The sequence below is a fragment of the Bufo gargarizans genome, chromosome 2 (genome assembly GCF_014858855.1).
Source record: "Bufo gargarizans isolate SCDJY-AF-19 chromosome 2, ASM1485885v1, whole genome shotgun sequence".
Lineage (NCBI taxonomy): Eukaryota > Metazoa > Chordata > Amphibia > Anura > Bufonidae > Bufo > Bufo gargarizans.
Window position 1 is genome coordinate 361,731,749 of NC_058081.1, and position 22,762 is coordinate 361,754,510.

Here is a 22,762-nt window from a genome sequence, read left to right on the forward strand (position 1 = left end):
AGGAGAGGGTGTTTTTTGAAAGGAGGATGCGGCGGCTACCAGCAAGTAGACGCCCTACTTGTTGGTAGAGAGGTCATTTACATATTATAAAATTGCCGTTTTTAAAGAAACTAGCCAACAGAAAAGGGTAAGAGCCCTATATATTGAAAAATCGCAGTATAAGGATTTTAATTAGCCTAAAAAAAAAAAAAAATGACTTTTGGGGGGTGACAGAAGCCCTGTAATGCATATGCAAATGAGCACTCGCAAGTGCCCAGGGGCGGCGTTCATGGTGTAGGTGCCCAGACTGCTCTGCCTTCTTTTCACTTTACTCCTCCCCAGCCTCTTCCTTTGCCCTATCGATGAGGCAAGAGACTTGGAGGGCGAGTGCTCATTTGCATATGAATTACACTTAGTTTTTTCCTGCTTGTGCAAGTCTAAAGAAAAGAACAAAGGTACCGTTATAATCCTGTATAGGTGTGCTACAGAGCCATGTAAGCACTGTATATGGCCATATGGAGGTGACAGACTCCCTTTAAAGAGGACCTTTCACCTTGAAAAACATTGTGAAATAAGTATACTGCCATGGAGAGCGGCGCCAGGGGATCTCCCTGCACTTACTATTATCCCCGGGCACCGCTCCTTTCTCCCGTTATGTTCTCCGGTATGTTCACTCTCTAAGTTATAGTAGGCGGTGCCTGCCCTTGTCCTGTGGGCGTCTCCTTCTCCTTTTTTTTTTCTCCTAGGCTGTGAGCTGTGCGCTGCGATTGGCCAGCGCTGCAGCCTAGGAGAAGGAGACGCCCATAGGACAAGGGCAGCACCGCCTACTATAACTTAGAGAGTGAACATACCGGAGGGCATAACGGGAGAACGGAGCGGTGCCCGGGGATAATAGTAAGTGCAGGGAGATCCCCTGGCGCCGCTCTCCATGGCAGCATACTTCGTTCACAATGTTTTTCAAGGTGAAAGGTCCTCTTTAAGGTAATTTTAAATGGGTTGTTTGCTTCTTAATATCAACGATTTAGGGTCCATTCACACGTCCGTGAATGTGTCCGCACCCGTTCCGCAAATTGCAGAACGGGTGCGGACCCATTCATTCTCTATGGGGCAGGAATGGATGCGGACAGCACACAGTGTGCTGTCTGCATCCTCATTTCTGGAGCGCACCCCCGAACTTCTGGTCCACGGCTCTGGAAAAAAATAGAACATGTCCTATTCTTGTCCGCAATTGCGGATAAGAATAGGCAGTTCTATGGGGCTTCCGGCCGGGTGTATTGCAGATCCGCAATTTGCGGTTCTGCAATACACTGTGGATGTGTGAATGGACCCTTATCCTCAGTATAGGTCATCAATATCAGATCGGTGGGGGTCTGACTCCTGCCACTCCTGCTGATCAGCTGGTTGAAGAGAAAGCAGCACTCATACAAGCGCTGCCTTCTCTGTTCTGTTTACCTGCTTGCTGTTGCAACTGCAGAGGTGAGCAGTGTAATTACAGCTCCACTGTCCCCATTCACTTCAATGGGACTGCTCCTTCTTGTTCAAGTCCCATTGAAGTGGACAGGAGAGAAGTAATTAGACCTGATCGCCACTTCAGTTGTGACGGTGAACATGTAAACAATGAATAGAAGGTAGCGCTGATTTCTCTTCAAACAGCTGATTAACAGGAGTGCAAGGAGTCGCCCCCCCCCCCCCCCCCCCTCATCCTGAGGATAGGACATCAATAAAATAAAAAAGTGGACAACCTCTCTAACGCTGGGTTCAGACCTGAGCATTCGCGATGGCGCGCTCTGTATGCGCGATTGTACGGGCGTTTGCAATTGCGCATACAGAGACAAGCGAACGCCCATTGTCGCGCGTTCCCGCTAAAGTCTATGTACGGGAATGCGCGACAAGACTCCCCAAAGAAGCTCATGTACTTTTTGGGGCGTCGGGCGTTTTACAGCGCGATCGTACACGCTGTAAAACGCTCAGGTGAGAACCATTCCCATAGGGAATCATTGGTTCTTGCCTGTTGAGCGTTTTACAGCGCGTAGGAACACGCTGTAAAACGCTCAGGTCTGAACCCAGCCTGAAGCTTCATGCAGACATTCTTGAGATACCAGACTGACATTGCAGGAGCGCACAACGTCATAGCAACCAATGACGCCGTGCGCTCTTGCAATGCCAGTCCGGTGTTTCACGGACGTCTGCATGAGGCTTAAGTCTGCTATGTGCCTTCCCGTTGCTGCAAAAAAAATGCACTGTAAAAGCAGGTATGTTGTTGCAAAAACCACATGCGTTTTTTGCTGCACCAAAAACACAGCACAGCCGTGACATTTGGCAGCACTCACTGGGGGTTATTTATCAAAGACCAGCTTTTTACGGAGACCCTGCGCTGCTGGAGGAAAAGCTTAATTTGTGACAAGGCAACTGGCCTCATCATAAAATAGGCACAACTGGCAGTCTGTGTGCTTGGAGTGGAAACTACTCTATCTAGCCCCTGACTGGAGTACTTTTCGCTCCCCTTTTATGCCTGTTTCCAGGCGTAAATATTAGTAAATTTGCCGGTGCCTATATCCCTGCCATAACCCCACTGCTGCCAGGAGGCAAGGACAGCAAGAAAATGCTTGTGTGACAAAATTTTGTTGCGTGGGTATATAAAAAGTTGCAAAACGAGGTTTGTAACTTTGTTACGCCAAAAACTGGTATAGGCTTCTTAATAAACTTGCATAGATGTGGATGGAAAAGATTTGTGCCTCATCTCTTCATTGATTTTCTGGTTGGATCCTCGGACATTAAAGGGGTTGTGCCGTGTCGGGATATTGATGACTTATCCTCAATATCAGATCAGCGGGGGTCCGACACCCAGTACCACCCACCGATCAGGCGTTGCAGTGCGTGTCTGAGTGCCTCCTCTTCACTGTGTTACTGCACGCCACCTTGATTATAGTGGTGGGACAATGAGTTGTAATTACATGCATGCATATTGATGTCCTAAAGATAGGTCGTCAGTATTCTGACACTGTGATCAAAAAGTCATGCAAACTCCAAAATGGTATCCATAAAAGCTGCCCCCCAAAAAGAGCCCTTACACAGCCCCATAGACAGATAAAAAAAGGTTATGAAACAAATGTGATATTGCACTGACCCAGAGAATGAAGGTAACAGGTCAGTTTAACTGCATGGGGAACACCGTACAAAATGTGGTGGAATTGTTTATTTTTTTTGTGTTTTTTCCAATTCCACCGCATTTTGAATTTTTTCCTACTACATCATATGTAATACTAAATGGTGTCATTAAAAAGTACCACTTGTCCCTCAAAAAAACAAGCCTTCATATGGCTACGTGAAAAATAAAAAAAGTTATAACTCTGGGAAGGCATTAAAAACTGAATACGCAGAAACAAAAAATTGCTAGTTTGGAGAGGGGTTAATATGTGAGGGGGGAAAAAATGAATGGTAGTGTCCCTTTAACATGCATGCTCGGTTAAGGGAGATGTTCTATGTGTATGACTAGCCTAAATTTCAGAAATTCTGTGCAGAAAGGATGAGTAATGCACTTGTGTTGCCTTCTTTGCTGGCTAGAAACGAGCAGGAAAAATGAATGAAGCCAACAAAGGAGGCAATCTGGACAATCACAATACATTAGGAAGTGCCTTGTATTTACTTTCGCTACATGATGAATTCTATCTTTGCAAGTGAGACAAGCCTTTTGAGGTTTTCCTGACTTTTTCATTCATTGAGAATAAAGAAGGCTTTGGGATCTAATGTTATTTACCGTCCATATACACTGTAAGGTCCTGCACAGATACAGGGAGGGTGTATGAAGCCTCACCGCAGTGTTCATATACAGCGATGTGCACATCAGTAGGCGGTGGAGACGATGCTTTGTTAAGCTATTTCCGGAATTACCAGCCGCTCCATTCGTTGCAGGTGGTAAGGGTCCCCCGTTCTTGTGATCAGTCCCAGCGGTAACACCCCCAATGATCTAACAGTTATCCCCTATCCTGTGGATAGCAGATAAGTTAAAGGGGTTTTCAGACATTTTCTTTCAAGATAGGTCATCAGTATCTAATCAGTGGGGGTCTAACATCCGGGGCCCTGTGAGCATCGCGGCCATCTTGCAGCTTTCTCTATGTGAGTGACGACTCGGTCACGTGTCCTACGTGCAGCTCTGCCCCATAGAAGTGAATGGGCTGAGCGCAATACCAAGCACAGCCACTATACAATGTACGGCGCTGTGTTTGGTAAGCTGCGAGAAGGGAGCAGTGCCCACAGGAGCACCGGTGCCTTCTTAAACAAGTAATTGGTGAGGATCACTTCCTTATTGATTGGACGGAGTGCACATAAAGCTCTCTGCCTGATCATAAAGAGAGCTGTGCGCCAGTGGCGTAACTAGAAATGGCTGGGCCCCACAACAAATTATTAGCGCTCTCGGACGAGGCCCATCAGCCACTCCGTCCGTTTCCTGTAGTGTCACTTTATATAAATTTATTGTATAATACTATTGAGGGGGCCCTGACAATAAAATCTTTTAGTCCTCCTCCTGGGTGGGCCCCTTCTGAGTTTGGGCCCCAAAGCAGCCGCTTTCCCCTATAGCTACGCCCCTGTGGTGCGCTATTCACGGGTGCTCAGCTTTCCCTTCCAGGACTTGGCAATGATCTGTATGATCAGTGCAGGCCAGCAGGAGATTCTGAATGTGTACTTTATATTCAGTTTTCTCTTGTTCTCCCTGCGTGCCACTGATCTGTATTGCATTCAGCCTTCTGACATAACACAGTGCTGGAGCCTGGGGAGGCATGGAAAACCCCACACCAGAATAGCACAGATTTTTTACATGGCGCTTAGAAGAAAAAAACATTGCGAGATGTTACTTAATATATTGTTGTTTTTGGATATATACCCAAGACCACAGGTCTGAAACCCCACTTCTACCTAAGTTACGGTTTCATAAAATTATAACCCTGTATTCCACCTTAGGCCTCATGCACACAGGCGTTTTGTTGGCCTATGTTCATGCTGCGGACAGCAAATTTAAGTCTGCAATGCACGGGCACCAACCATGTGCCCACTGTATGTGGGCCCATTTACTTAAATAGTGTCCACCATCTGCATCTGACGGTCCATAGTGCTTCTGTGCCTCCGTTCCACACCGCACCTACTAGATTGCAGACCCATTTCTGTTTGCGGACCACAATGCGGACACCGGCCAACAATGGTTGTGAGCATGAGGCCTTATAACGCCAAGAGAAGAAGCACTACCCTAGACCACAAAAGTTAACAGATTTTATCTCTCCACTTCCTTAGACCACCAAGGAAGTTTGAATTAATAGAAGATAATTTTTTCCTGTTTCCATTGTCTAAATGGGTGTGCGTCTTGTAGGCCAAGAAAATACAGTAGTAATATTAAAGTAGAACTGGTGAGCCACAGTTTGGGGAAATTTCTCTGACTAATATACTACATCTTAGAAAGATGCAGCAGTTTGCTGATTTGGAACAATGTCACGTGTTCCCTGACGTTTTGTAGGTCGTTTGATTTGGAGAGATGTTGACTCAACCCTGTATGCCCGAGAGCAGCCTCCCTCGCCATTTGTGTCACCCAGTCACCAGGTCATGCTGCAGGCACATATACAGCAGCTAGGCGTGAATCTGAATAGAAGAGAAGTGAAGAAGGGGACATTGGGACTTAGTTTTTCTTGGTGAAACAGCAGGCTCCACCTCACAGTTGGAAACCAAAAAGTGAGTCGCGGGTGCCGTGAGACATGCAAAATGCCACTTTTGTCAATTAACCTAACATGTAGGGATAGGGAAAGCCGCGTAAAAGTGAGTTTATTTTGGTTTTATTCATGGCTGCCTGACAACCCCTGTAGGCTGGGACTACAGGGTAACTTGTGTTGTATAGCGATAGAGTGTAGCATCTCAGTGCTGCTCTACTGTACATTGCGACGTAGTGAAAGTGAAGAGGATAGTGTTGCAGCTAATCGCTGTCCTTCATGGCCTAGGAATAAAAACAAATGCAATTATTAAGCTATGAAAATAAACAGAAAAATAATGGCTTCTATATATTTTGCCTCATGCACGCGACCGTATGTATATCTGCAAAATTCAGATACCAGTCGTGTGCATCTCACAATTTCTGTGGGCCCCATTGTGAAAATGGACAAGTACATTCAGATGTGGACAGCACACTAAACTTTATTAACAACTTGACAACCTCACCTAGATACAGGCAGCCATTTTGCATAAATCTCTTTAAGGGCTCTTTCACACTTGCGTTGTCCAGATCCGTCGTGTACTCCATTTGCCGGAATTACACGCCGGATCCGGAAAAAACGCAAGTGAACTGAAAGCATTTGGAGACGGATCAGTCTTCAAAATGCGTTCAGTGTTACTATGGCAGCCAGGACGCTAATAAAGACCTGGTTGGCCTAGTAGTAGTGGGGAGCAGTATACTTGCCGTCCGTGCAGCTCCCGGGGCGCTCCAGAATGACGTCAGAGCGCCCCATGCGCATGGATGATGTGATCGCATGGACACGTCATCCATGCGCGTGGGGCGCCCCGGGAGCCGCACAGACCGTAAGTATACTGCTCCCCACTACACTTTACCATGGCAAACAAGACTTTAGCGTCCTGGCAGCCATGGTAACCATTCAGAAAAAGCTAAACGTCGGATCCGGTAATGCGCCGAAACGACGTTTAGCTTAAGGCCGGATCCGGATTAATGCCTTTCAATGGGCATTGATTCCGGATCCAGCCTTGCGGCAAGTGTTCTGGCCGGAGCAAAAAGTGCAGCATGCTGCGGTATTTTCTCCGGCCAGAAAAACGTTCTGGTCCGGAACTGAACTGAAGACATCCTGATGCATCCTGAACGGATTTCTCTCCATTCAGAATGCATGGGGATAATCCGGCCCTGACGACGGAACTCTATGCCGGAACAGAACAACGCAAGTGTGAAAGAGCCCTAAGGCAGTCGGCCATGGACATGCACACAGTAGTGTAGTTACCATAATGACCACAATAAAATAATGATTCCACTTTTCACATGAGTGTGTGCTAATCTAGGACATGTACATGAAGAGTGTCTCCTGACTTGATGGCATGTTTCACTAAGGCCATGGATACGTTGCACACTGATACATGGCTAAGCCATTCTACTGCATATAGGGGACAACTGCCTGATATATGACAGGTTTGTATGCAGAGTCTTAAATACATGTATATTAGGAAACTGTATTATTTCCTATTTTATATAAACAAATGAAAAAAAAATCAAAACTGGCGTAGCTCTTTAATTATCAGCATCTGTTCTGTACCTTCCAGCTTCCAGTCCATACAGAAGACTATTTATCATTTGGAGAGTCAGTTATGTGGTGTAACCAAAGGATCAGAGCACAGACTGATAATTCAAGAATAATTCTCCCACTTGTTAGATACTGTTTGGTGGTGGTTGCTGTTCCTACTACTCTGCACACTGAAACAGGATTCTTATATTGCCCATTTTGTCACTTTCTCTTCAGGATCTGTATGGGAATCGTCCTCCAGGTGGAGTTCCTGCGGGCCCATTATCTTTCCTTGTAAATCGGTAATCTTCAGTGTATGTATACTTTTCTCGATACTAAAAAGGAGAAGCTGGTTAGAAGGTCCTTGGAGAACAAGAACACACATTTAGGCCTAAGTCTGGAAGACACTGACTTTGAAATGCCTCAGGTAAGTTTTTATCGTTCAACGCACTTGCAATACGTTTAATACCTCTTCAAGTAGAAGTTGTCTATTCACTGATCATGTGTTTGGAGGTAGTCCCATGTTTTCACATTACAACCATGCTGTTTGATTTCAACATGTAACTATAGTCTTAGGAGTTGTCCTAACATGGCAACATGTACTATATGGACAAAAGTATTGGGACACAGCTGTGTTTCATAAAGTCCCATTGCCACAGGTGTATAAAATCCAGCCCGTAGTCATGCAGTCTGCCTTTACTAACATTTGTGACACAATGGGTCGTTCCAAAGAGCTCACTGATTCCAAAGCCAGTCTGTAAAATGTAATCCTTCCTAGATATTCAACAAACACAAATATTTTTTTTATTTTTTAATATTATTGCACCTATGTTTCTGCACCGCCCCTTCCACTTTCAAAAAGGGGGCTGTGGGCAGAGCCAGTTTTCTGTGCTTGGCTCTCTTCAGTTCCATAGTCTGACTGGAGTATCAGTGCACATGCTCGACTACAGCACCCTTCAAACAGGGGACATAGGAACCTTAGGGTACATTTATTAAGACTGGTGTTTTAGACGCCGGACTTAATAAAGGCCCATAGCTGGATCCGCCAGAGTTTTGAGGAGGCGGAGGCCTCTTCATAACTTCGGCGGATCCTCGGCCAGTTCTAAATGTCAGATAGCTTCCTAGCTGTCTTAGGCCTCATGCACACGACCATATGTATTTTGTGGTCCGCAAAAAATACGGATGACGTCCGAGTGCATTCCGTATTTTGCGGAACAGAGCAGCCGGCCCCTAATAGAACAGTACTATCCTTGTCCGTAATGTGGACAATAATAGGACATGTTAAATTTTTTATTTTTTTTTGCGGAGCGGAAATATGGACATACAGTAACAGAATAGACACAGAGTAACTTCTTTTTTTTTTTCTGCAGACCCATTGAAATGAATGGTTCCGTATTCAGTCTGCAAAAAAACAAAACGAACGGACACAGAAAAAATATACATTCGTGTGCATGAGCCCTTACATTTAGACCTTTTCTATGCCTAAAACAGATGTAGAAAATGGTAAATGAAACGGGCCTACTGGCCTGTCCCCTTCCACTCCGCGCCCACAATTTTAGCCCTGGCATGAGCAGGGAGAAGTCGCAGATTGCAGCCCACCTTTTTAGCTTTCTTACATTTAGGTCTTTTTCTACGCCTAAAAAGTATAGATATTTGTTTTGTATCATTTGCCTCTCCCATGGCTTGTCACATTTTAACTGAATCCTGGGGCAGTGCTATGCTTTGCATGTGACGGCAGCTGCTCTGAATTGGCGCTCCTATGCCCAGGCATATACTGTAAAGCTGAATAGTAGGTGAAAGTGTTTAGTACCCTAATTTATTTAGCTTGATACAGTGCATTAATGATTAATGGATTATTTTCTATATAATGAAAATTGACAAATAGAATGCCGAATCTTTACTAATGGATGAGCTCCTTTCCGATTATGTATTGTGACTTTTACTTGCTGTAGTCTGGTTTCTGGGTTATTTAATTTCCAACACAAGGTGAATGGAAAGCTTTCACTCTCGTTTTCTTTCTCTTGTTCTGTCTCATTTTCATTGTTCTCTCTTGCTCTGTCTCTCTCAGTGGTTGTTGTTGTGTTTTCTTTGTTTTTTATTTTTTATTTTTATTTTTTTATATGCTAGTCTCTTTAACTGCTTAGCGTCCTCCATCATACATGTATGATGAATGTCAGGTCTTTAAATATGGTGCCAGGTCAGGATCCAATATGGATTGGTGCCTAGCCTGCCGTTTTATCATTTTTCAATTATTAAGTTATAAAAATACAGCGTTCACTGTATGGGATAAGTAACTCAATAATCAATTTTTTTTTCAGCTTACCAATACAGATGGTGCCATTAGAAATCTCAAAAAAAAAACAAGCCCCCAAACAGCTATATGAGCAGAGAAGTAAAAACATTATGGCTCTTGGGAAGCAAGGAGGAAAAAACTAAAATGAGGGTACTTTCACACTAGCGTTATTCTTTTCCGGTATAGAGTTCCATCACAGGGGCTCAATACCGGGAAAAAAACTGATCAGTTTTATCCTAATGCATTCTGTTCAGTATGCATCAGGATGTCTTCCGTTCAGTCCCTCTTACGGTATTTGGCCTGAGCTAATACCGCAGCATACCGCAGAACACTTGACGGAATGCCGGATCCGGCATTAATTTATGTTGAAATGTATTAATGCCGGATACGGTACCAAGTGTTCTGGAAAACCGTATCCAGTTGCCCGGTCTGTGCATGCGCAGACCTTTATAAATAAATGCCGAATCCGTTTTTCTGGATGACACCGGAGAGACGGATCCGGAATTTCAATGCATTTGTCAGATAGATCCATCTACAAATGATATCCGTTTGCATACGGATTTCCGGATCCGACATGCAGTTCTGACAACGGAACTGCCTGCCTGATCCTCACAACGCAAGTGTGAAAGTACCCTGAAAAAATTATTGTGCCATGTGTTTAAAAGCATAACAAGAAAATAAAACCTTTAATGTACCCTATGGTTTTGTCTGCTTGTGTTATTGACACTCTTCTTTTATGTCCCTCTTACAGCCAAGTGTTAGTGGAATGGATCCTCTTTTTGGGGAAGCCTTTCGCAGCCCAGCATTTGCTGAGCAGACTTTATTGAGCACAGAACTTCTGGCTAGCAGCTCAGACCCAGACTTCATGTACGAATTGGTAAGCTACAGTCACTGTAAATTCAGGCTACTACAATCTGTTGGTTATGATGGCTACTTTAGATCTACAGTTGTAGGTATGATGGATAATTTTACAGATGGGATGTTAAAATGGAATGTCTTACATAACAAAGTTGATAGAACTGTATTTAGTGTGAGTTCTAAGTGGACTTCATCAAGGGGCCAATTGTTAGCCCAGTTCCTTATAGTATTCCAGTAATCAGTTCTTATACATTTTGTCATTATTAGTTGATACACCATAAATTAGCATGTCAGCCTGGGAGCCTTAAAGGGGTATTCCTATCTCAGACCATGGGGGCATATCGCTAGGATATGCCCCCATTGTCTGATAGGTGTGGGCCCCCACAACGAGAACGAAGCGGGGAGAGCTGTGGCTGGAGGATCCTGGATTTTCCGGGGTTCGTCCACCACCAATCGCTGCTCCCATAGAAGTGAATGGGAGCGCACAGCGCATGCGCGGCCCATGCTCCCATTCTTTTTTACGGGGCAGACGGCATGCGCAGTGCGCCCTCTGTTCGTTTCCAGGCTCCGTTCTTATTGCAGGTGCGGGTCACAGCGGTGGGACCCGCACCTATCAGACAATGGGGGCATATCCTATGGATATGCCCCCATTGTCTTAGATGGGAAAACCCCTTTAAGGCTGTGTTGCTTCCTGGCAATCTCCTGATCACTAGCAGAGGAGACTGCTGCTGCTAATGCAGTGATCTCCTCCTCCGCATGGGTAAGGGGCAGCCATCGCTCGTTCTCGTGCTTTCTAGTTATTTGCTGGCAGCACAATCTGCCGCCGACAAATTGTGATCTTTCAGTGTTCTGAAAGATCACGATTTGGCGATGAACCAGCGTTTGCTCATTCATCAGATAATCTGCAGCAGTATTACACTGCCAGATGATCGCTAACAAGCGTTACTACAAACACTCATTAGTGATCATCTTGCAGAAAATCTGCCAGTGTAATACAGGCTTTAGGTATAGAGCAGTCGGTGTGCCACAACTTGCTTACTATTAGTTTACAACAGGATTATGGCCATCTTTGGGACAAAATATTTTGGGAGAACGGGTGGTCTCCTGACCCCTCTTTGGCACTCCAGAAAGTAGTAGATAAGGTGCATAGATACATGAGTGGCTGTCTACATTGTACTTTATGGGAGTAGTACTGAAACTCTTGACTGTCTCAGCAAATGGAGTGCAAATGTGGAGAATGGGACCCACATTCTACGGATAGGTGGGAGAGTCCTGGACGTAGAACCAACATCAATCAGGTATTTATAACATATATTTTCATTATTCTATAAATGTCTCAGATTGTAATTCCCCTTTATGTTTAACTGCGGCCCTTTGGATTGGTTTAATCTGACATTGTAGCCCTTGGACCAGAGGAGGCTGTGCATCAATTCTTTAGAACATACTCCTTATAGAAATAAACCATTTGGGTAAGCGGTATTCTTACAGATCGATTCTCTTTTATCTTCTCTTAAGGATCGAGATTTGGGTTACCAGCAGAGCCCAACAGATAATTTCCTAATGGCGGAAGATTGCAAAAATTTGGAGTCCTTTGCTGACATCCTGGGGAGTAGTCCATCCCCTTCTTCTCACTGGGAGCAGTGGGACACTTATTGTGAGGATCTAACAAAGTATACAAAGCTAACAAGTTATGATATATGGGGCACAAAAGAGGTGGATTACCTTGGCTTGGATGACTTTTCAAGTCCTTATCAAGATGAGGAGGTCATCAGCAAAACACCCACACTTGCTCAACTTAACAGTGAGGATTCACAGTCAGTGGTCGACTCCTTTTGTTGTACAGAAGGCTTGTTAGGAACAAAAGCCACACTTCTTCCAGGTAAGAAGGTGGCATCGGCAAGGGTAACTGCTCCACTTAGCGCATCTAAGACTTCTCCAACTGACATGGCTTTGGCTGATTGCTCCCTAAAAGCTGCCAAGGCAACTATAAGTACACAGATGGCAGCAAAGACTAATATTTCTTGTCAGGAGAAGATCAATATTCATGTGGAATGCAAGGACTATGTAAAAAAAGCCAAGGTGAAGATCAGCACGGTACTTCCCACCCGACCGACAAGCACGGTGGTTGCACTAGACGCAGCCAAAGAAAACACCTGTTTTTGTGGCGCAATGGCCAAAAAGCAGGAAAGGACAATAGGTGAGACTTCATTAGGCCGGAAAACCTGTGCCATCTTGCCTTTCAGAGAGACTCAAAAGCTATTTTGCCCACCTCAGAATGTGGTGACAGTTGGTACCATAGAAGGGAATGTTTCTGTATCAGCATCTGTTTCTGACCCCTTACAAAAGGAGGAGCACAACTACTCACTTTTTGTCTCAGAGGGGCTTACAGAATCTGTTAAGAGTGAAGGACCACAGGATGAAGAGGAAGATGATGAGGAAGTTGATTTGGATGAAGAAGATCATGATGAGGGTTTTGGTAGTGAGCATGAACTCTCTGAAAATGATGATGAGGAGGAGGAGGAAGAAGAAGAAGAGGAAGAAGAAGACTTTGAGGATGATAAGGATGACATTAGTGACACCTTCTCTGAACAAGGTACGTTTAAAGACACAAAAATGAGTTGTTAGATTTGATTCTGAATGCTTTTATTCTGCCCTGGGAAATTGAGTATATCATGAAACAGTGATGGGAATTACACTGTAAAGTATGTTTTATTACTACATAACTAGGCCAGTGGGAGTAGGCAGCACTGTCAATTTGTACCATAGGGGGTCTGTATTACTGGGCCCTGAAGGAATAATTGCTTTAAATGGTCTTGATTAAACTCCTTTAGTTTAATTTCTAGACTATACATACTCGTGGTAACTTTTGGGAATACAAACTAATGTTGTCTAACATGATCCTGCAGTGGTACTCTCTGCTTTTTGTTCCCTGTGTCCTGCTAATTTACATTTAGTAAATTGCATGTTTTTTTTGTTTTGTTTTTATATTCCCACAATTACCAGATACATAGGAGCTGCAGACCTAAAATAATCAAACTATTCACAAAGCTGCTTCATTTTTCATTTTAGATGTACTAGATTAATTACAAAATGATTTTGAATGTTTTATATATCCTTTACACACCTGATATTCAAGGAATTAGGGGGTATATGTTAATGAGTCATTTCTGGAATGTTTGGTGGGTGGTTGAATCTTAATATCTCTTCTGGCTGGGGATCGAAGGCTGGGTTTAAATCTTTGAATAGTGTGTTGTCAACATTCCCATTCTGACCACCAATCCAAAGCTCACCCTCCTGTGTAAACAGGAGGCCCATCTCTCCTGTGTGGCTGACTTCCTGTGTACTACACGAATACATAAGCTCTACCCTTCTTGTTCCCCTGTGTAACCCTCCATAGTGATCTAAGTGACAAGTCCCTCCAATGATTATCTACAGTGTTTATAAAGCTCGTCGTCTCCTTAAATGTCTATACTTTCTGTGTGTGCGGAGTCTACTGTGTACCTCTATTCAGATGCAGCCTCACACTGCTCCCATCTCTTGCTTGTAATGGCTGACAGAGAGAATACACTAGAGACTGTGCACACAGCACTTACAGCTAGCACAGGAAGGGGATGTGACTCTGGGGACATTTATAAATCTTTTCATACTAGGGTTCAGCCCCCACCCCTCTGAATCCTGCTTGTGATTGGTAGGTTCCTCCTTGTTATCTATTATAATCAGAAGGCAGTGGAGTGGACTCTGCAGGGTGAGTTAGGAGACAGAATTTCTATGCCTCTAATTTATCACTTGCTACCCTTAGAGCAAGAGCTGTGTCTAGCAAGCTGGGGCATAATAGGAAATGCATGCTGCGGGGCTGCCGATGAGACTGTCATGGTAGCACTGAGTGGAGGATAGTCCATACACAAGAACCTCTACATTATTCTTTAATAATAGTATATGCTTACAGCACTTTAATTGTGCCTGTGAAAGATGACCACTAACACTTATGTTTGGATGTTTTTGTTTCCTACTTATAATACAGTTTATATTTTAGGTTATGAAAATGATTCAGTTGATGACTTAAAAGGGATAACTGCTGTGTCATCGAGAAAACGGGGAAAACGGCGGTACTTTTGGGAGTACAGTGAGCAGGTATTGCCGTCTCAACAAGAAGGAATACTAAGACCATCTGAGTGGAACAGAGAAACTCTGCCTAGTAATATGTACCAGAAAAATGGTCTGCATCATGGTAAGTACTCTTTTCAGCAGTGTATCTAGTTTAGTTTAGCTGTAATCTGCTTTGCTTTTCAATACCAGATTTTTAGATTCATGAACTTGAAGAATATGTAGCATACAAAAAAAGTTCTGTAGATGAGTATGTTTGAGTAACACTACTGTTCAGACCAGTGAATAAAAATCTCCCTTCAGTGCTTAAAAGGATTTTCAAAGATTGTTATACTGATCACCTATCCTCAGGATAGGTTATCCGTATATGATCGGTGGAGGTCTGACACCTGGGACCCCCGCTGATCAGCTGTTTGAGAAGGCACCGGCGATCCTGTGAACACCCCGGTACATTGTATAGCAGCTGTGCTTGGTAGCGCTCTCAGCCCCATTAATTTCAATGGGGCTGAGCTGCACCTAGGCCACGATGAACGTGTCGTCACTGGCCTAGGAGGAGCTGTGAGAAGGCCACGGCACTACTGCAAATGCCGGTGCTTTCTCGAACAGCTGATCGATCGGCAGGGGTCTCGAGGATAGGTCATCAGTGTTAAAATCTTGGAAAACCCCTTTAAAAGGGTTCTCAAGGAATAAAAAAGGACAAGTTACTTCACCATAGTGCTTCCTCATCCTCCTCTCTGTTCTGCTGGTCAGGATCCCGAATACAGGTGAATCTGTGTGGTAATGGAGATGATGAGGAGACATGAGAGGAAGGTGAGGTGTGGCTAATTAGCAGCAGCACTTGTATGTAGTCTCCATTACCACAGCCTTGATAACAGTATTTGTAGAGCAGCACAAAATGGACCTTCTGGCCTGTCTGGAATGCACCAGCTGTGAAGGGACAGCCAATCCAACGTCGTCCCATAGACCTGAATGGTTCACAGAAGATATCACAGCAGCATGTCCAGTGTGACTTTTATTGGGGACCAGAGTGCACACACAAGTACGACGTTTCGGCTTCGCAGTAGCTTTTCTCAAGTATACTGGTACAAAATCAATCAAGCATATAAATAGCATAGTTGGCCCCCCACATGCGACAACATATAACCAATGATCACATACTATCAATCAAAAACACCCGAGAGAAAAAAAAGCCTCTCAGGATATGAGCTGAGCGCTGCGATTGGCCAGCGCTATAGCATGGGAGAATGAGACGCCGGCAGGTTCCCCTGGGTGGAGCCTAACATATGAAGATACCGGAGCCTATACTGGGAGAACGGAGCGGCGCCCAGGTATAACAGTAAGTGCAGGGAGATTCCTGGGAGCCGCTCTTCATGTCTGTATAGTTAGTTTAGATTTTTTATTCTGGTGAAAGGTCCTCTTTAAGTAAGTAATTACTAAGAATTGCAAGCCTACACTACATAACATCAAATTTCATGCCAAAAATTGTACCTCTCTTGGTACAAAATTCCTGACATAATTATACTGCCAGGGAGGTTAAAGCTGTTTTCCAAGGCTTTTATATTGATGACCTATCCTCAGTATAGGCCATCAATATCTGATTAGCAGGGACCCAACACCCTGCACCCCACCATACAGCTGTTCTGCAGTAGCTCCAGCAGCAGAGCTACTGCAGAACAGCTGAGTAGCACGATTTCAGCCCCCCACTGATCAGATATGGAAAGTACCGGAAAACCACTTTAACGAGGTGTTTCCACCTTAGATATTATATTTGATATTCCATAAATGTCTGAGGAGTATGCTGCCAATCTATGATAAATCGGGCCCTAAGTATATAACCGACTTACAGCACTTTTAGGGCTTAGTTTTGTTAAGCCAGCCATATGGATTAGGTATATGTTGTCCAAACCTGACAGAATTGACTGTCTAATGTGTATGACAGCCTTGCAACCCAACCCCCACTGCCGCTGTCAGGGTACTGAAGGGTTAGGGATGTTAGATTTAGACATGTCCGATCCTTTGATCTCAGGAAGATGAGCTGTGTGCCAGAGTTGTCTGACATGTTCTTTCTCTTCTTTCCTATTCACAGAGCATGCATGTGTATGGGGGGGGGGGGGGGGGGGGGTAGTGTAATCTGTCAGTAGTTTTGACCATGATGAACTGCTAACAGCCGCAGGTAGGGGCTGTAAAAACTTGGTAGGAGCAGAACCTGGGCCAGATTTATCACGACTCTGACAGCTCACTCCACTTATCTGCCCTACAGACATGGTTTTCCGATGTATTACACTGTGAACTACAGAACAACACTGATTATGGACCCTACAGGATGCCCAGAGCTTTGAAATCTGTGATATAGGCCCAGTTTTCTGTTGCAGTATACAGTATTGGTAACAGGGCGCTACAGATCAGGCCCAGTTCATTGGAACCTGCCACACACCACACTGTTTTCTGACTTAGCACACTGCTGGCTACAGAACACCACTGATTCCACATAACATATGGCTAAAGTCAGTTTTAGCCAAGTCAGATTTATGATCAGCCCTTTAAGACTGTAATAAATGTGGTTTGACAGTGTAGTTTATCCATCAGTAAGCAGCTTTACAAAAGTCGCACATCTTTACGAAAAAGTCGCATGTTCTATTAAAAAGTCTCATAAGATAAGCATGGTCCTCACTGGAGTGAAATTGTGACTTTTTAAATAGTCTCAATAGTAAATCTGTCTAGAGATTAATTTACATAAGAAAACACGCCCACTTTCAGAAAACTGGCGAGCATAGTGCAGAGCAGAAAATTTGTGCGCATTTTTAGTGTTTGGGACTTTTTCACTCCATTATTCTGACCTGAGCTAATGATAAATCTGGCCCTATATTCTCATGTCTCCTGATGATAAAAGCCACACAAAAAGTAGGGGTGTACTGCTTTCCCCTGCCCCTACCTAGTGCTGACGGCAGTTTATCATGGTCAAAACTACTGACAGATTCCTTTTACTGCTCCTGTTTTTCTTCATTGCATATTAGAATATTAGGCGTTGTCTCAGCATAAGCATTGGTGGCATATAACTAGGATATGTCAGGAAGTGTCTGCTCTGCAAAAGAAAAGTGGCAACAGCCATAGGAAAACAGCATGCCACTTTGTCATCTTCTGCTTAGCTTTCTTCAGAGGCCTCATGGTGGGCCCATTATAATTGGGCACACCACTTCCCAGTGCTGTTCCCACTTTATTCTGCTGATCAGACATTGGAAGCACCTCCCACCAATGCCTACAATGTGACAACATGAGAGCACCTGCTAATAACCCATCTTTACTGTGATCATCTGTTACATTGTATTTGCGATCTATATGTTTGTGTGTTCTTATTTGCTGACTATTGTATTAATGATACATCAAGTGACCATTAGTGTGGTGTTAACAGGCAAATATGCAGTGAAGAAGTCTCGCAGAACAGATGTGGAAGACCTAACTCCCAACCCCAAAAAACTTGTGCAGATTGGAGGAGAGTTACGTAAACTTAACAAAGTCATTAGTGACTTGACTCCTGTGTCTGAGCTTCCTGTAACCGCCAGGCCTCGTTCTCGAAAAGAAAAAAACAAATTGGCTTCAAGGTAACCATATTGTCTCATACTGTAGCCTTTTACCTTTTGGCTCTGTCCACTGTGTAGTTTTCAATGACGGCGGCTGCTGCAAATAGCTGCTTGGTGGGGATACAAAGTGTCCCACAGTTTAATACTGATGACCTATACAGAAGATAGGTCATCAGTATCTAAAAGGTGGACCACCTGTTTAAACCTTAGGATACCAGAGTTGTGTTTTTTTTTTTTTTTTTGTATTTGCGTCTTCATTTTTCTTCCCCATCTTCCTTGATCCATAATTTATATATATATATATATATATATATATATATATATATATATATATATATATAATTTCCGTTCACATAGTTGTACTTTCTAATGCCACTGTTTATTGTGGCATAAAATGTAGTGGGGAGTGGTAAATAAAAAAAAAAATAACCCATGCCCTTCATTCTTTGGGTCAGTACGATTACAACCATACCCCATATGTATAGGTTTTGTATGTCTCTAAATAGTGTAAGAATAAATTAAGAAAAAATGAAAGAAAACCATATTCTGACCTCCATAACGTTATTATAATTAGATCTACTAAGTGCGCTCATTTTTTGTGCGACAATCTGTCGTTTTTATTGGTACCATTTTGGAGAGTGTGTGACTTTTTGATCACATTTTATAAAGAAAAAAAAAAATTGGGGTAATAGTAGCCATGAAAAAATAGCAAATGGGCCATTTTGACAATTTTTTTTTTTACCAACCCCCTCCCCCCCTTTTACGCCATTCGCCATGTTGGAAAAATATTTTTATATTTTAATAGTACTGGTGTTTTCAGTCGCGGTGATACCCATGATGCTTATAAAAAATTTTTTTTTTTTTTTTTTTTTTTTTTTTATATGCTGATTTAAACTTTTTAGATTTTGAAATCTTTTTTTGTAATTTTTTTTGCCTTTTTTTTTGTAATGATTTTGAAGCTCATATATGAGCCTATAAAATCTGTTTTTAATTTTTCATTTTGATCAGGGATTTTTTAAATGAGTATTGCTGTATATTGCTCATTTCTAACGTTTGCCTGACATCTTCTGGTCAAAATAGAATTGCAGCATGAATGCTGTGAGCCTGGTCATTTTTGCCGATCACGGTAATTAGCCTCAGTTCTGCCTGCCATGACACCCGCTGCACGTGTGAGCGGGTGCCATGTTTACACATCGCTCTAGCACCGTACATGTTTTCGTTGGCAGCAAAAGCGTTCAAGATGAAGTTATGCAGCATTTTATATCAATATGGTGATAAATATCAGATCTTTGGGGGTCCAATACCTGGGGCCCCAGCTGATGAACTGTTAGATGAGGCCAGCAATCCGTGAGAGCCGCGGCCTCTTTCTAAGCCATGTGACATCACCGTACATTGGTCACATCGTCTAGTTGCAGCTCAGCCCCATTCAAGTCGATGTACTGTGCCCATTTGAAGCTGCCGGGAGCCAACTGTGTCTGCCAGAGCTCCAGTGAGTGCGGCAGCTCCCTGAAACAGCTGATCGGTGTGATAGGTCATCATTATCAATTCCTGGATAACCCGTTTAGCGGAAAGTTTGATGTTTTCCAGGATGGGCCATCAATATCTGGTTGGCGGGTGTCCGTCACACTGCAACCCACTTATAAGCCGTTTCAGAGTAACTGCAGCCTACTTTAGTGGGAGCAGCACTGTACTTACCAGCTCTGTCCACTACACAGTGAACAGAGGCTGACACTTGGATAGCTTTCATTGATGCACTGTCAAAATGCAGCAGATCTGCAGGTGTATTAGCCCCATATGTTATAAAGGGGCTGATCCTCTTCTTTGCCTTACGAAAGTCATGAAAGTAAGTAGCAAACTCTTTTCCATGGCAGAAATATTCAAAGGTTTGCAGAAATACACGTGTGAGATGTGTATTGTCTTTGTACATTAATGTAGGTCCAACGCCTGTGCATGGATCCTTCGGGATATAAACGGAAGGATAGATCTTACTACTGTATATCTTGGTATACAGCATAGGACACCCCAATTGAGTCTTACAGCCATTTTATGGTGTACTGGTGAGGTGTGCCTGAATCTGCCTTCTTGAACGTACAATATGCTGCATTCTTTTCTGACCTTTCTGACATCCCGTGAATTTGTTTGTGAGACAAAGACATTTTCTTGACCTTCTTTGCTTATCGTTCTAATGCAGAGCTTGCCGGCTGAAGAAAAAGGCACAGTATGAAGCTAATAAAGTAAAGCTGTGGGGCCTGAATACAGAATACGGTAAGCTATATGGCATATTGAGTCTCTGAATAATATATGTGCTGGTGTTGAGATCTATATATGTCAGGTAGTAAATATTGCATACAAGCAGAACTATTGTATGTATATTTTTTTTGATCATTTCCATTTTACAGATAATTTGCTCTTTGTGATCAATTCAATCAAGCAAGAGATCATGGCTCGTCTGCAGATCCCCTGGGAGGAATGGTCAGCAAGCATGGAACAGAAACTGGATAACCTTATCAAGGATACACTTGGTATGTGGCACCCAGCAATTAGTTCCACGTCCTCTGGATGGGCAGCAGGGAGATGCTGCCACATCAGCTGTAGCATCCACAATAACTTTGTCCATTACAGTCTACTTAACTGGCCTTTAGTCACATTGTACCAAATACCATACAGTGACTCTATGCCATATTTGCCTTTACGGCTCATTGAGGGTTAAATTTCAAACGGAAGTTCAGAAACCTCATTTGCAACTACTTGAATTTCATGAAGAGGAAGGTGTATGGGAATGTTTACTCGGCGTTGTAGTGTACACAGTAGTTTGGAAGCATTTTCCATTTAGTAGCTCGAAGTTTGTTTTTCTTCAAATTTGAAGTTAAAGGGGTTGTCTCACTTCAGAAAATAGTATTTATCATGTAGAGAAATTAATACAAGGCACTTACTACTGTAATGTGATTGTCCATATTGCCTCCTTTGCTGGCTTCATTAATTTTTCCATCACATTATACACTGCTTGTTTCCAGGGTTACGACCACCCATCAATCCATCCACGATTGTCGTGCTTGCACACTATAGGAAAAAGCACCAGCCTATGCAAGCTCCCACGGTCCATAGCACAGCCACCACTGCTGGATTGCAGGGTGGTTGTAACCATGGAAACGAGCACTATATAATGTGATGGAAAAAATGAATCAAGCCAGCAAAGGAGGCAATATGGACAATCACAATACATTAGTATTGTTTAATCCAAAGTCGATTCGTTCATCCCTAGTTATTACTTTACACTTCCCATATGTCTACTTCATGTTTGGATAATTTTGTAAATTAAATTGAGTTTTTTGGGGACATTAGAAGTTTAGAAGCAAATCGTGAAATTTTTCAGGAAATTTCTAAAAAATCCACTTTTTATGGACCAGTTCAGGTCTGAAGTCATTTTGTGAGGCTAACAAAGAAACAGCCAAACAAAACTCAATGTTTATTACCCTGATTCTGTACGGGCACACGGCAGGGCGCAGAAGGAAAGGAACACCATATAGTTTTTAGAAGGCAGATTTTGCTGGACTGTTTTTTTTGTTTTTTGTTTTTTTTTACACCATGTCACATTTGAATACCCCCTGTTGCACCCCTAGAGTAGAAACTCCAAAAAAATAACTCCATTTTGGAAACTATGGGATAAGGTGGCAGTTTTGTTGGTACTATTTTAGGGTACATATGATTTTTGGTTGCTCTATATTACACTTTATGTGAGGTTAGATCGTGTGGTATTTTTATAGAGCAGGTTTGTTACGGACGCGACAATACCAAATATGACATTTTTGGTTGTTTGTTTTACATAATAAAGCATCTTTGAAAAAACATTTTTTTTAAGTGTCTCCATATTCTGAAAGCCATAGTTTTTACATTTTTTGGGTGACTGTTTTATGTAGGGGCTCATTTTTTTTCGGTATGAGATGACGATTTGGTACTATTTTGGGGTGCATATGACTTTTTGATCGCTTGGTATTACACTTTTTGTTATGTAAGGTGACAAAAAAATGGCTTTTTGACACACTTATTTTTTTTATGGTGTTCACCTGAGGGGTTAGGTCATGTGATATTTTTATACAGCAGGTTCTTACTACAGCGATACCTAATAATATTTATAATTTTATTTACGTTTTACACAATAATAGCATTTAAAAAAATAATCATTTTAGTGTCTCCATAGTCTGAGAGCCATAGTTTTTTTGAATTTTTTGGGGCGATTGTCTTAGGGGCTCATTTTTTGCGGGATGAGGTGACTTTTAGGTACTATTTTGGGGGTCATACACCTTTTTGATCGCTTGGTGTTGCACTTTTGGTGATGTAAGGTGACAAAATGTTTATTTTATCTTTTAGCCACTTTTTTTTTTTTTTTTTTTTAAACCTTTTTTTCTTTTTCTTTTTTTAAACTTTTTTTATTTACAATGCATTACAATACTTCTGTATTGTAATGAATTGGCTATAAGTGTATTACACACTGTAATACACTTACAGCCTTCCTACCTGAGCGATCCAGAGGGCTGGATCTCACAGGCTGTCTCGGAACGCAGCCACGATGCCTAAGTAAGGCATTGGGCTGCCTTCCCTGCCATTGGGTCCCCGTCACAGCAGCGTTGGGACCCGTTGGCCACCCCGCACTCGGCAGGCCGCAGCAATGCAAGGGTTAATCACCGATGCCG

General features: G+C 42.9%; 1 protein-coding gene across 1 annotated transcript in view; it reads left to right on the forward strand.

Annotated features, from left to right (window-relative positions):
• Positions 1–22,762, forward strand: part of CREBRF (CREB3 regulatory factor) — a 38,918-nt gene that overhangs the window by 14,281 nt on the left and 1,875 nt on the right. The window contains exons 2-8 of the mRNA XM_044277510.1: positions 7,476–7,665; positions 10,283–10,408; positions 11,905–12,982; positions 14,423–14,617; positions 17,903–18,092; positions 20,263–20,336; positions 20,471–20,593. Coding sequence (XP_044133445.1) covers positions 7,555–7,665; positions 10,283–10,408; positions 11,905–12,982; positions 14,423–14,617; positions 17,903–18,092; positions 20,263–20,336; positions 20,471–20,593 — 1,897 coding nt within the window. The 5' untranslated portion in view covers positions 7,476–7,554. The remainder of the gene's footprint in view (positions 1–7,475; positions 7,666–10,282; positions 10,409–11,904; positions 12,983–14,422; positions 14,618–17,902; positions 18,093–20,262; positions 20,337–20,470; positions 20,594–22,762) is intronic.